The 15761-nt window shown below is 36.5% G+C and overlaps 1 protein-coding gene across 14 annotated transcripts in view; it reads right to left on the reverse strand.

The window, feature by feature from the left end:
• Positions 1-15761, reverse strand: part of LOC111510822 (uncharacterized) — a 326252-nt gene that overhangs the window by 216249 nt on the left and 94242 nt on the right. The window contains exon 5 of one of the 14 annotated variants that reach the window (XM_023163765.2): positions 4449-7416. The exons of 11 other annotated variants lie outside the window; for them this stretch is intronic. In XM_023163765.2, the coding sequence (XP_023019533.2) occupies positions 4701-7416 (2716 nt within the window). In that variant the 3' untranslated portion in view covers positions 4449-4700. Of the gene's footprint in view, positions 1-4448; positions 7417-9669; positions 11214-13495; positions 15228-15761 lie in introns of those variants that run through there. 2 more of the 14 variants (XM_074172250.1, XM_023163766.2) reach the window with 2 other exon arrangements.

The raw sequence follows: 15761 nt of genomic DNA on the forward strand, positions 1-15761 counted from the left end.
CTTTTTTGTGACTATTTTCTTCTACATTCAATAATGCGGCCCCCCTAAAATGACGACTTCTTCGTCAGAACTGCTAGTGATAGACATTGTTTCTGTCACCTTCAGTACGCTGGTTGTAGCTGGACAAGTGGGCGATGCCATCAGGCGACGGACAGCGCCGTGCTGCGACAAGCTTAACTCACGCAACTTCACTTTTCGATAATTCAAAACAATTTTGTGTTTTTTTGTTTTCTGGTGTTACTGCCTCATTTGGACGTCCACTGCGTTCTGCATCATCGGTGTCTCTACGACTACGTTTGAAATCAGCAAACCAACATTTACTTGTTGGTTCCGATAGAGCGAAATCCTTATAACACTTTAACTATAACAAGCCATTGCTTCGCTAGAAAGGTAGTTTTCCCATCGAGAAGCAGTGTAAAATTGAAACAAGAAATTGGTTTTTCTCCATTGTTTTGAAAATAACAAAAGTAGTGTCACCTTAGCACAATAACTCACCAACTTATAAGTAAAATATCATGAAACTTCAACAGCTTTTTTGAAAATTAGTACGAGTACTGACTGAAAAAGTGGTGAATGCAAAATATAACTAGCGTCATCTATGTGCAAGTCTCGAGACTTTTCGGCCCATCAAGTGTAACAGAAAGAGTTGTCTCTTTGAGTTCTCACGAAAGTTTGTTGAAATTGATATCAGGTATTTTCATCATTTAATATTCCTTTCTCTCATTATTTTTATAAAGCATACGCTAGAAAAGTTGATTTGATACAGTTAGACAAATACTTAATTCATGAGTTATATACATATTCGCCATTCCTACCGGAACAAAATACCCTTACTTCCATATGATTCCATTCGGAAAATTAGCAGGGTTTCTCGTTTCCTCTATCCTCTCTTTTTTCGTTGTTTTATCAGTCTTCTAAAAACGCCAAACTAGTAGGCGAAACGCGCATTGGGAAAAGTGTTGCATTTTTATTGTTTTTGAGCACTGCTTATTTTGAATCCAGAGGGGTAGTTCTTTTTTCGTTAACGTAACGAACGACATCTCTGAAAAGTCAAAACTTCTGCGAATTAAGGATTTCTATCATAGGTGAGAGGATATGAAGTGAGAATTGAATATCCCACAATTGAAATGAGTAGAACGAACCACTCACGATAAACAACTGGCTACGGTAGCAGTAACAATGAAGTCTTGATACATCTGAGCTGATGGCGAAACGTCGACGTTCAAAGAACTCGCAATGATTGAACATTCGGAAAAACCAACACACATGTTTCACCATCCGTGAAAATATATACCTCAATAGATATTTTTTCATTGATATTTCAATAAATTTTACTTTCTCATAAATTCCAGAACGTCCGGTTATTTTGCAAAATTTATGACATTAAAAATAAAATAAATACAACAATAAAAATTAATGATATACATATCTGATTCGTATATATCGTATCTGATTTACTGGGGTCATATTTTCCATATTTTTTTCAGTTACAGTAAAAATGAGGGTAAACCAAGCTGTTCGGAAAATTGTGTTATTCACTTGTGAATGCACTGTTTGGAACCTTTGGTGTAGAAATGAATATTACTAGAATTCTACCCGTGGGTTGGGCAATCTATCGGGCGCGTCCCCAGGTGGGGGATAGGGGAACGGCCAGGGGACCGGAGGCCCTGTCCAGGAAGCCAATGTGGCCTTACGGACGGGGTCGCCGGACTCCTGGTCATTGACTGAAATAAATAGGGTGAGGTGAGCTAAAAACTCCCCAAAAGCCTTTGCGAGACATGCCACCGTAGATCAGCCTATCCAAGCTTAGGTGTAAGGAATCGTGACGACAGCTGAATGGCCGCAGGCTGATATGCGGTTACGAATGATCCCCTTGGGGAACAGGGCGAAACCTCATTGTAATCAGCCTTCCATGCTGTGTTCTGCCAGAGGTGACTAACTCTTCCCTTCCTACTCGTGGGAACACACATGAATTAAACAAACACAAAAATAAAAACAACAAAAACATAACCAATCCCGAGTCTGGACAGAAGTGCTCACCTCAAACTAAGGCGGTGGCTGGGAATGAACAGAAATGTCCACCCCAATTTACCGCTTGGAATGAGGCTGGACATAGCGGATCACCTCGTGATGTTATACAAAGGCCAAGGCGTAAGCGCATTTGCGGCGCCGAGGCCAAAAGGAGAAAGAGAGCGACAGAGGCAGGAGTGGCAGCAAATATAGGTGCACCCTCCTCCTACCCCACTTCACCTCCAATAGCAAGGGCACTTCCTGCGGCGGGCGCCAAGAGCTCCGCCTTGAATAAAGGCAAGGAACCGGCTGCCCCTGCAGAAAAGATCCCTCACTTGTGCAACCTACACGGAGGAAACCCCAAAAAGATTGAAGAAGCCGCGCAACGACAGTAATGTCGCTGCACCTTCCAAAACCTCCGCGAAGGCCAACGTGAGACACCTCAAGGTTGCCAAAGAGAGTGTGTGTTCGGCGAGTTTTGGCCTACACCTGCCAATATAAAGGAGATGTCTCCTAGTGACCTGTCCACCTTCCTGGAAAGGACGGGATGGACGATGACCCAGGAAGATAACTCCTCAGGAGGATGTACAATGGGTCACATGTGACCTAAGTGCTGTGGATCTACACTGACCCTCCCTACTCTACAGATACAGCTTACTAGAATTCTATCTCAACACCAAACCGTTATTCACACTTGTTTCAATCACCAAGAGATCATCTTCAAGAGGAAGATTATACTGTTTAATCTTCCTCTTGAAGATGATCACTTGGTGATCGAATCACATGTTGAGGTGTTAAAATAACGGTTTGGTGTTGGGATAGAACTCCAGTAATATTCATTGTGTTTTTATTTAAACCAAAATCGAACCTTGAAATTTATTCCTAATTCTTAACAATTTCTACCATTTCCACAATTGATAAACAGTCAATTGATAAATATTGTTTAGTAAATTATCGTACTATTACCGTGTCAAACGCTTTAAAAAGTAAAACTACAAGGTGTTTCCTGACTACGGTACGAAACTTCAAAGGGTCATTCGTTAGGTCGTTTTAAGAAAAAAGTTCTCATGAACAAGTTAAAAAAATATGGTGTTTATAAAATATCATAAATATCCTCAAAAGGCGCTTAATTAGCCCTAACTAAATTGAAATTATTAGGTCCAGTAGAGTCTCAGTAGGCACCACCGGCAACAATATTGGAAAAAATTACGCCACTGATTTGTTATAGTTTTTTTAATTTCTTTAGATTGATCAACTAAAAATACAATGTTTTCGTCGCTTGTGCTTTCTTCATATTTAGCTCCGTTTTCAAGACAAAAATTGAAGCTCCTTTGCATATCATGAACACCTGGTTTGTAGACCAGCCAACAGTGATACTGTTACCATATCAGTGAAAGTCAGAATTGTCAATTAGCAGCGATTGTATCATGAATAATTTTACTAACGCTGAAGTGGCTGATATGCACTTTATTTATGGGCTAGCAAATGGAAATGCGGAAGAAGCACGGACAATTCACCAGAACAGATATCTTAACAGAGTAACTCCATGTGCTAAAACATTCAGAACGCTACATGCAAGATTATGTGGAACTGGGAGTTTTGATGAAAATGCAGGTGGTGAAAGACCAGAAACTGTAACAATGCTTGAACTAGAAGAAGCTATATTTGATGCGATAGAAGAAGATCCTTCAAATAGTACCAGGAAGATGGCACTGCAGCTGGAAGTCAGCCCAAAAACCGTATGGAGTTCTAAAAAGGCACCTCCTACACCCATATCACATACAAGCACTACTGACTCGGGATTTTCACCCAAGATTAATGTTTTGCAGTTGGTTGATTGATACGATGCCACAATAATAATTTTTTACCAAATATTTCATTTACGGAAGAAGCAAATTTTTCATGAGATGCTATTATGAACTTTCACAATGACCATTTATGGGCCGACGAAAATCCCCGCGTTTTTGAAGAAAGTCATTATCAGCAACAATTTTCACTGAACGTTTGGGTAGGAATGATTTGTGACTACCTAAATTAGCCTATTTTTTCCTACCAGCAAGATTTTGTTAGAAGTGCCGGTACTTATAAGATGCAACATGTGTTTTATGCACGACAGGGCTCCAGCTCATTTTAGTGTTCTTGCTCGTCAGCATCTCGACAACACCTACCCTATTCGCTGGATTGGACATGCAGGACTTCAAAATTGGCCAGCTCGCAGTCTTGATATGAAGCCTCTAGAATTTTATTTATAGGGTCATCTGAAGGCTCTTGTGATGTCATAAGGAATACTCCAGGTATCTTTGAACAGACAATCAATGACAAATTTGAAGAGATAAGGTAGTAAAATATAATACTGCATTCGGCGTTTCAATCCGGAGTTATTCTTCAGTTGTTATAATTCTGCTGTCTGAAATCTATAAGAAAATACTGAAAACACGTTTCATCTTTTGTAATTTTATTCCATTTTGATAGAACCAGAACAATAATCAAATGGGAATATAATTTCACTCATAAAATACAATTAAAAAAGGGTCTGTAATTATTTATATATACATTAACTATAATATTTTCATTTCAATGACGCTCTAGCCAGCTTCTATCACATTTCACATTCCAAAAAAAATAATGAAATCAGGACGTCCACATAAAAATACATTAAGGTAAATTACAAGTAATTTAATGCTTATATTTCATTCTGATAATGTGATCGGCGAATCAGACCGTTTTTCTCGATTTTGTTTCATCACTTTTTTGCAAATGTGATTTTTCATTTCAACGTAAACACCGCCACATTTCAAACAAGTATGATTTTTTCGATGTTCCATAAACTCTTCCTGGATTTGTGTCAAAAAGTTACATCTCCAACAGTAGAATATTTTATGTTCTGTAAGATAATGGTTTTTGAGTTCCATGGTTCGACAACACTTGAATGCGCAATTTCGACAGCAGACCTTCCTTTCGTTATGCAGTCTCATTGACCTGAACCTCTGGAACTTCGCGTTACAAGTGTCGCATTTAGCAGGAAACGTCCATCTCTTCTCTTTCACCGGTTTACCTCCCTTTCCATTTCCTCTTTTTGTATCATTTCCATCCGCGTCCTTTGAATTGTCATCAGCACCAATCTGAGCTTGACTATCCTTTTTAGTTTCAGGAGACTCAGCACCACTTTGATTTGCACTATCATCGATCACCAAATCCCCTCCCTCGTCAGAGTCATTCTGAGCAGTGGACTCGACTGGTTTATTGGTAGTGTCTTCTGTATCACTTTCGCTATCTAGACAAATGATTTCACCTGGTGTGGTTGGTGCCATAATGGAAGAGCGAACAGAAGACATTTTAGAACTGACGGTGTTATCTGCTACGACTGATGAGAGACCTGTGTCAGCCTGAGGTAAGCTTGTGGCAGATTTAGTCCCACTTTCGGCAATGGTTCCAACTTTCGTGGATTCGTTTAAGCTCATCACGTTATATATTACAGGCATTGTGATCCCACCAGTCAGTTCATCACTTGATTGCACAATAGGTTGAACCGAGTTAGGATCAGGAGGTTTACTGGAAAATTGGTTTCGGAGTGCTTCTTTTACAGCGGGAATAATACTGTTAACACTCGTTGAAATAGACCTAGAACTGGGAGACATACTGTTGGGTATAACAACATATGCGTATTGTGTTGTAGGAGCCGTTATAGAAGATATATCGTTTGACAGAGAAACTGCAGTACTTGAACCAAATTGGCTTGTGTTGAATACGGGAACAGATGGAGTGGGATTCAGGATATATGATAAACCTGGATTCGAAACACCACTCATTAAGAGTTCAGGAGTAGAATTGAAAAGAGATTGATTCTGTACCTGAGTTGTTTCAAGTTCGATCCGAGAACTTTCAGTAGTATGAGGACTTGAAACATTTTTCTCATTTCCACTATCTTTGGCGTCCTGGTCTTCAGCCTTCGACTTCGTTTGCAAAAAAGGTTTCGGGAGTAAGGGAGGCAAGCCACTGGACATAGACTGACTAGTAGAAGGTATCTGTGGCTCCGTGTACGACACTGAGAAACTCGTAGGACTTGTTCTTTGTAGCTTCAATTGAGGTTTTGGTTTCAGTTTTGATCCAAGTTTTGGTTTTGGTCCAGGTTTCGCTTTCGGTAGAGGTTTTGCTTTTGGACCAGGTTTCGCTTTATTTGGTGGTTGAATATTTGGTAAAAATATTGTCTTTGAAGATTTTTGCTTGACGTCAGTTTTTGAGGATTTGGGAGCGATCATTTCTTTTATTTTCGCGGTTAAATTTTGTTTTGGTAATGTAGATAACGGAGGATTCGGTGCCAAAGAAAATTTGTCGTATGTTAATTCCACAGTATTCGTTTTGGGTGCGTATGAATTTGTCTTAGCTTTTTGTATCGTTGTGACAATTTCATGTTTGTCGCGAAAATCCTCAATAATTTCAACAGTTGCTTCTGTATCATCTGGAATCACTGGCTCCGAGATTCTTTCTATTTGTCTGTGAAAATCAGTATGACTATCGAGTTCCTCTTTGGTTGGAAATATATCATAACATAGTTCACAAGTGAATTCTGTTTCAATTTGTTCGTTGCTCTCAATAGTCGTTTCCGGATTTTTGGGTGAAGCAATTGTATTGGCCAAGACCTCAGAACTTGTTTGTTGTGGGGTTATCTGACTAATTGTTTTCTTTTTGTGAGTTGTTATTTCATGTCTTTTCAACTGAAAACAGTCGTTGAAATGTTTTTCGCAAATAGTACAGACATATGTTGATCTAGAAGTCAACTGGTTTTTAACTACATTAGTTTTATGCTGCATCACGTGGACAACAAAAGCATACAGAGTATTGAATTTTCGATTACACAAATGGCATGAAAATTTGCATTTCTCTTTAGGGGCCTTTGGTACATGTTTCTTAGCTTCATCTGAAGTTTCAAAAAATACATCACACACAACACATTTGAATGGTGGTTTGACTTTATCAGTTTGAGTGATAGAATTTTTATCTTCATTATTTTGTAATGTTACTTTCGGTTTAGGTGAACTAAACACTATATTAGAACCTTTTGATGAATCATCCAGATTCTTTACTTTCTCTTCAGGGGAAGTAGCATTCCACGAAGCCTTGTTAGCACTTTTTTCGGAGTTGACGATGAAATCTTCTTCAAATAGGTCATCCTCTGCATCACTATAGCTGTGTAAATTCTTATGAATGTCTAAATCAGAGAGGCTGAGAAATTTAGCCATGCAAATGTAACATGTATGAAACTTCTTGCGCTCATCGTTAACGCTATACTGCCCTTCATAGCATGTCACAGATTTGTCGTATTTAACATCAGTTAAAATAACTTTACATTCACGTAGCGTCCAGTTTTTGTCAAGTATCTTCTTAGAAAATCCACGATTTTTCATCCTGAAAATAAATAAGATTAGTATGTGTTCAATTCACGAAACCTAAAATAACCTATAATTCAAGAGATATTTTAAAATGTCATACCATTTCTCATTGTTCAGGCAATAATTAGCCTGAGTGAAAGTGTTCTTCAGCATCTAGCGGCTATCATGGTATCATCAAAGCCAAAGCTACTAAAATTATTGAGACATAAAATTGTTCGTGAAAAGCGTAGACACGTTGAGCAAATACTAAAATTCACTTTTCTAATCTTCAAATTCGATAATTCACAAAAGCAAGATTTTCAGCTAGATGTTTTGGGTAATCAATTTCAGTTATATCATATTCTTCTTCAGTTTCCTCATATACTCCAAGACTGTGGGGAAATGTTACTGGCTTTGTTCAAAACGCCTCAAGCTTGTCGCCCACTTGTCCGGCACAGCACATCGCTGTCCGTCGCCTGATGGCGACGGGTGGTAGCATCGCCCACTTGTCCAGCTACAACCAGCATACTGAAGGTGCTGTTTGTTCGATTTTAAGGGGACTCCAGTTGACATCGATTGGTGACAGAAACATGTCTATCACTAGCAGTTCTGATGAAGAAGTTGTCATTATAGTGGCCACATTATTGAATGTAGAAGAAATTAGTCACAAAAATGAATGTTGTGGGTCCATCTCATTAACCATCAACTCAATTTTCCCTCGTGCATTTTCATAGGAACCGAATGACACTGTGCTGTCAACTGATGGAATAGCAAAACAGAGAAATAGAAACTTCCCAGGCACGTTTGGACAAGTTGATGCTGGCTAGCACTGACCAGCGACGCGCTGACTTAGCCAGTCCGTCTCAGCACGTACCGTTATTTGCCGGACAGGATCGGAGAGATGGAATCCTTTCCTAAGGCTGACGCCGGACAAGTGGGCGACACGCTTTATAGAGATAAGGGACTGTTACCGAAGGATGTTTGAAATTCATAATCAGTTTGTTCGATAAACGGTTTATATAATGATTACATTCACAGTGGAATCTCATTAATCCGGCACTATTAAAAACCAGAGTGTGCCGGATTATTGGAGTGTTCGGATTGCTGAAGAAATCACAAAAAATTAAATATATAGTGTTCTGTGTTTCCGTTAACTTGACATTTTCAACTACACATCATTCTCACTTCAAAACAACAGGTAGATATATATGCAAGTGCACGTGATAAATTTTGAGGTTAGATTGCTAGACGACGACGCGGCGAGGGTGCGCAAAGGCGGGCGGAGAGTGCCGGATATTGGACGTATCAGTCTATTGGAGTGCCGAATTGTGAGATCAAACTGTATTTCATCAATGATTATTTCCTTCGAAGCGAAAACATTGAGGCTAGGTCACCAAAATAAAGTTTTTCAGCTACAACACGCTCCTTCCGGGCAGCGATAAAACTGACAGCCATGAAGGTAACATGTCATTTAGTAATAAAATTTATTCAATTTGAATATTTTATTCTTATGTCGATGCATACAGCTGAGAATATCTCACAGTGATTGTGATAATGACGTATACCTAAACCCTAACTCTACTAAGAAAACTGAAATTACTATGCAAATCAAATAAAACTTATCAATACAATGAACAGATACAAGAGAACAAAATGGAAAATGAATTTCCGCAGTTTACTAATTCACGAAACCTCACAAAAATAAGGCAACAATTCTACTCAAACTCCACCTAGAAGACCAATAATTCATTTATGATATCCACAAATTTCAATATCCTAATTTAAACTCATTGGTATAATGAGACATTTTCAATTCGAATCGAAACATTTTTCTGAATAGTAGCAATTCAAAAATATTACGCAACGTACAGTTAATGCATCCAACCGCGTCAAATACCAAGTCGGGTGAACTGGGTGCTGGTTCTGCGGTCTCATGTCAAAGCATGAAATTCTATTGTTGAAAAATAAGAATTTAGCACTTTAGTTCATATATTCGAAGGGCTGTGTCTTTCAAACTACCAAACAAATCTTTCTGTTGGAATTTCTCGTTATTCAGGTAATAACATGATTTGATTTGAGAATTCATATTTTATTCGTATATCAATGCATTCAGCTGAGAATATTTCAGAAAATAATATCAATTGACCTAAGAATTTTGTTAGATAAATGTTCATTTTTTTCAACATCAAACTGTATTTCTAATAACATGGAAATTCATCGATAACATTTTGAGGTCTTAGCTTAGGGTATTACTTTTGATAAAGTATATGGATCCAATAAAATGTCTTCATCCTTAAAAATACAGATCCTTTATTCAACGTATAATAAACAATGTAAATATAAAATATCAACGTGATGTGACTTATGTCGGTGATACAACTGAAAAAAACAAACTCATAACATTCCCGTTAAGCATCCAAATGTGTTTGTAGGTGAATTCTAAACTGATCAGGAGTGGAAAAAGCTCTCAAACAAATTTTACAAAGATTGTCTAAATGTTTCAAATGTCCTAAAATATGAGTGTCCAGTTTCTGTCTGTCAGACACCGTTTCAAAGCAATATTTGCAGACATTAAAATCAACGTGAGTTTTCACATGAAGAAGATATTTTAAATTTTTTTCGAATTTAGAACCACACACTTTGCAATGTTCAATCATCGTACAACTTTTTTCATAGTGGTCTTCTAAGGAACTCAAAAACATGTAAGTTCTTTGGCATTTCTTGCATTTATAGTGAGTGTATGGAACGAATTTGTTCGGCTTTACAACAGTGTATGTTTTTTTCTTGACTTGGGTGAAGTTTGACGCTGAACTATTGACAGAAAACGCAGTGTCGTTCTGAACAGCAACATCTTCCAGTTCGTCACTGATATTCTCCTCTTTTGGAATTATTATAGATGTATTCAGACTTTCTAATTCAGTCTTGGTAACGATGTTCTCACTCAAAGTACAGCTCTCTTTATCAAGAATACATTCATTATTATTTGAAGTTTGTTCCTCCGCACTAGTACCAGATTCACTGGTAACACCTCCAGAGTTAGTGTTTCGTGTTACTGTTTCAATAAAGTCACCGTCTTCAACAGAAATCGTCTCCAGTTGTTTATGAAACTCCATGTGTTCATCTAGTTCAGTTTTTGTCATGAATATATCGAAACATTGCTCACATGAAAAATTATCTTCTCCATCTTCGTCTTCGATATTTGTATTTTCCTTTTTGGGCATAATCTTGTGAGATATGAGACTGTGACTTCTCAGTTGTACTATGTCTATAAAAGAAGCTGAACAGTCGGGGCAATCATATTGTTTGTTTGATTTTGGTTTCGTAGAGTTTATTTTGTGCTGTAGAATGTGAACCGTAAACCCATGAACAGTGTTATACACACGATTGCAGACGCTGCAGTTGAATCTGCAATTATTTTTGCGGTGTGATTTAACATCGTTGATTGTTTGGAAGTCGACATCGCAATTCTCGCATCGGTAAGGTGCGGGCTCTGACGTAGAATTATGCATTGCTTGCTTTCTTGTATCGTTCTTATTGGGCTGCTCTTTCTTGTTCGATAATGTCCCCCTTTTCTTTTTTTCTTGGACGTGAATCAATTTATGAATGTTCAATTCATGAAAATAATCGAATTTTCGCCAACAAATGTAACATGTGAAAGTCCTTTTGGGAATCACTTTCTTCTTCGATTCAACTTCATTTCTAGCCATGAAATTTTTTTGGAAATTCATTCTCTCTATTTCGATAGAACATTCTTTTATATTGAATTTCGCTAGTAGTTCCTTGTGTTTGTCAGTCGTTAGTGTTGTTAGAAGTTTAATAGAATGTTGGAATCTCCTAGAAAAAAATTTAAGATTAATTTCATGAACAATGAATTGAACGAAAAATATATAGAACACTAGATATAATGAAGGTATTTAATTTCGGTGACCTGTTTCAATACAGAATATGAAAAACATCGTTTTCAAATTGAAAATGAATATTATAAATAAATAAATCATATATAGAACTTGTTGGTGTTTGTGTTTTCACATGGTGTTTTCATCAATCTTTGTACACACTACAAATTTGAAAACACGAACCTTTTGTTTGATGTCATAAAGAAAAAACTAACAACTATGGGAACATATTTTCAAAATAACAAACAATAAGTAAATAAAATAATCACTTGCAAAAATATTTTCCAATGAAAATATCAAAAATAGTGTTAGGGAGTGCGTTAGGATCAGAGCTCCGTACAGCCCTGGACATTATCTTGTTGGGAGTACTGGATGGGACAGGCCTGAATATCACCTGATAGGTTTACATAAGAGGATGATACATTTTTTTGTGTGTTGAAATATGTTTAAGTGGGGCAGTCTGAAACTGACACTGTTGTTGAATAGACTAATAAATGTTATAAAGTTGGTGGTGTTATAAGTGTTTTTAATATCGTGTTTTAATGCCAGTGAGGCATTCCTAACAATAGCTATAAATACTTTGTTTGTACTCCAGTGGGATGTCTTGAAATAAAAACTTTCAAGTTTTCTCTAGATTATCCCAACGGAAAATAAATGAAAATTTTCCATTCTAATTTAGTCCCTAAATTGGGTATTCAGTATATCATTTGTAATTCAGATTTACTAATTGGATTAACCCAAAATAAATTTGTATTACGCATTCAAAAATAAAATTGTATATTCATAATACGAGTATCTACCTACGTGGCATCCTATTAAAAAAAATAATTGAAAGTTGAATCAGAAGTACCAAACCATTGGCATTATGATAATTATTTTATATACGTAAGCACTTACACACCAACATTTTTTTTCGCAAAGATATTTTTTTCAAATTTGTCCCGTAATTAGCGAAAAAATCATTGATCTTGATGACACGTCTTGTTATTTCCCATTTAGATTAGTAAAAAAATTATCACATGGGCGTGATAAGAAAAACGCATTTTTTACTTTGACAATTCGTGCATTACACATACTAAGTTTTAAAACAAGTTTTTGATCATTTCGGAACTTTGTTATCCTTTAAATCAAGGAACATGCTTGTAAATGAAGGCGACACTTAAATTCTTCTTTGGAAGTGCTCGTGGTCGTTCTCTTACTCTTATAGGGCTGAAATGTACCAGGTGGTGCTAAAAATATTTCATGATCATGAAATAAGTTAAATGGGAAAAAACTTTCGGATAAAAAGAGTGTAAGAGAACCAATCACTTTTTTATTGAACGAAATATCTATCAAATAACACAAGTACTCATAATGAAAAGAGAAATGAAAATTTCTATGTTTTTTACCAGCATCATTTTGAGCATCAAGAACAAATTAATTTCAATTTCCGGACAAAGTTAACACTCGGTATTTGCGACTCAAGATATTACAAATATTCATCGCAGTAATTAAGTTTAAATAACTGTTGTAAATCATGACCGAAAGAAAATAACGCCAGCCGCCACTGGTAGCCATAAACCAATAGTGACGTAGCTAAGAGCGCGCGAATGTACGATGATTCTCCGCCACTCGAGAAGCAGCGAGAATAATGCTACCGACTTCGACAAAACTTCGGCGAAATTTCTACGGCATTCGATTACGATATTTAAACGCTAGCTGCGAGCATATCGAGACAGTCAAGTGGACGTTACAGTGCGGTACGCAAAGTGATCTAGTAAGGCGATAGACTCTGTTTTTATTAATCAAAAAGCATTTTGTAATTAGCCATGGTTTGTTATTTAGTTAGAAAATGTCTCAACAATGATGCAAGCAAAATTTCAACAACTTTGAGAACGCAAAACGAAAATATACGGAAAAATATCTAAGGGAATTTCATTGTCAACCAATATAATTTCAAATCAAAATATAATTTGTCAGATTTGAAAAGAAAAATCTTATTGATAATACAAGAGTTGAATGCTATTTTTTATATATGGGGTATGGAAGTTGACGTATGCAATATACATAATATTTGATATTAATGTCTTTAGGGTACTGGGATAATACCTGTCAGAATAGTACAATTGTTTGCATTAGTAAATATAAAATAATAGATAGTATTCTTCATATAAAGTTTGATGGCAAAATAATATCTACAAACAATGTAACTTGATTCAGGATAAAAAATAACACAGACTGTTAAAATGAGATACTCTAACAATAATATTTATTTTCAAAAAAACAAAATTTACAATCGTATTTTCATGAATTTATTAAAAATCGAAATAAAGAGCATGATGATAAGGACACAAATCATAAAATTACATTTGTAAAGATAATTTTTATTTTGGAGTTTTTAGACAGTTCAATGAAAATGTAATTTTCCAAAGTTGTCTATCAATTCAAGTTATCAAAATAACTTAGAAGGATTGATTTGAAATTTATTGATTTCAAAACATCATTTTTTGTTATACCAAAGTCATTCGTTTCATAAATCAATCTCCCGACACGTGACATCAACTGTTAGGAAATTAGGACGAAACATGATTTTTAACAGCTTTTCCTTGAAAATATATTTGTGAAGGAAATTCTCAACTGAATGTATTTCAGAAATAGTAGAAACAAAAAGTATATTTTAGATGTAACAGACAGAAAAGTACAAACCTTGATAATTCGTTATTATACCGACGATTTACTGCGATAGACTGCGAACTATGACAACTATAACTCTGATACAAATGTACCGATGGTCAGTATTTTTTCTCAGACGGAACAGTATTGAAGTTTGGTGGTATAGACTAATTAATTAGTCATCTTGTAAATGGACGCCGCTGCTTTATTACTCGCTGCTTTGGCGTGAGTAGCGATGTGCCGTTTGAAGTAGTATTCATCGGCAAAGCTCCTACCGCAAACTTCACACTTGTGCCTGATGCCCATATGCCTGTTTTTGTAATGATTTCTATACTCCCTGACCGTATAAAATCCTTTGTTGCAATCCTCACATCGATGTCTGAACTGGTCCAAATGTCTCAACATATGCTCCTTGACGTTCTTCTCGTACATGAAAGTTCTGAAGCAAAAATTGCAAATAGCCCGATCTGTGTGCTCCGCCAAGTAGTGATCGTAGAAATCAGTGTTTTTGGTAAAAGTATCGGTGCAAACGTCGCAATTATTAATATAGCATTTTCCCTTTTCGATATGTCTAAAGAAACCGAACTTGTTTATGAACAATTGTTCACATCTCAGACACTTGTAATGAGGAACCTCGATGTCATTATTAGCGTTGACGTACTGATAATTGGTAGCTGAAAAATCTGGCACTTCGTGCCGTTTCTTAGGTTGCGGATTCCGAGTCCTAGGGGAAGATAATATAGTTTCACTGGTTGATGGCTTGCGTGCATCCGCCAGTCGTCTAGTAATCAAGATGTTGCCTTCACCATCTTCCACTTCTTCATCAACGAACCCTCCTACATTCGAAACCACATAGCCGTGTTCCAAGTTCACGATTTCAACTGTTTCTCTTCGAGGTCTAGGCTGTGCCCCAGCAGTTGGCTGGTCTTCTTCGACTTCAACTTCAACCTCGTTCACATAAGACGAATCGTCCAGAATGTAGAACAAATCGTTAGATTCAGTAATGCTTGGTTGAACCAAAATTTCTTCGTCGTCCTCGGTGAAATTCAACGTCATCTCCTCGTCATTGTCTCCCATAACAATTTCATTGCTATTGATGGTTTTGTGAGTTTCGTAATGTTGGTAAAGCTGCATGCAAGTTTTAAACTTTGCGTGACATTTACAGCAACTATACTGTTCTCCCATTAATTTCATGGAGTGTTCCACAAATTTCTTTTTGTTGGGAAAGACCTTGGAGCACATCCCACATTGAATTTTGGTGTCAGAATCCAGTTCTACCTCATCTTCCTGTTCGTCGAATCTGAAAATTAGATTCATTGAGTTATAAGGATCTAAATATTGTATTGCACGTGGGAGATATTTGTAAAAAAACACTAGAGCATTTAATTTTTTACAAATAATGTAGTTGACTACCAGATAATACAAACATTTTAGTTTTTTCCAATGTTGGTTATTGAAGTTATTTCTATTGTTTTCATTCATGGTTCAGTAACGTCTTCGTAGCAGAATTCCCCCGCTGATTCACGAATATATTTGTAGAATATGTTGTGATATATTTTTAATTTCATTTAATCAGTAAATATTGAATTTAGTGAACAGAAAAAAATAGAATTTTCTTCTGCTCTCTGAGTGTTGGGTGGTGACAAGTAATTACCTAAATACAGGGTGTAACTAAATAAGGTAATTCCTCATCGAAAAAAAGATAGAATCTTCCATATAAAGAAATTTCATTGGAGCATCCCTTGTTAAAATACAGCCCCTTAAAGGGGGTACATAAAATTTGTTTCACAAACACTAAAAAAGTTACAATATCGAAATTAACCTGACGTTTTGT

The sequence above is a fragment of the Leptinotarsa decemlineata genome, unplaced genomic scaffold (genome assembly GCF_025532065.1).
Source record: "Leptinotarsa decemlineata unplaced genomic scaffold, Ldec_3_MD MMD2_tig00000035_RagTag_RagTag, whole genome shotgun sequence".
Taxonomy (NCBI): Eukaryota; Metazoa; Arthropoda; class Insecta; order Coleoptera; family Chrysomelidae; genus Leptinotarsa; species Leptinotarsa decemlineata.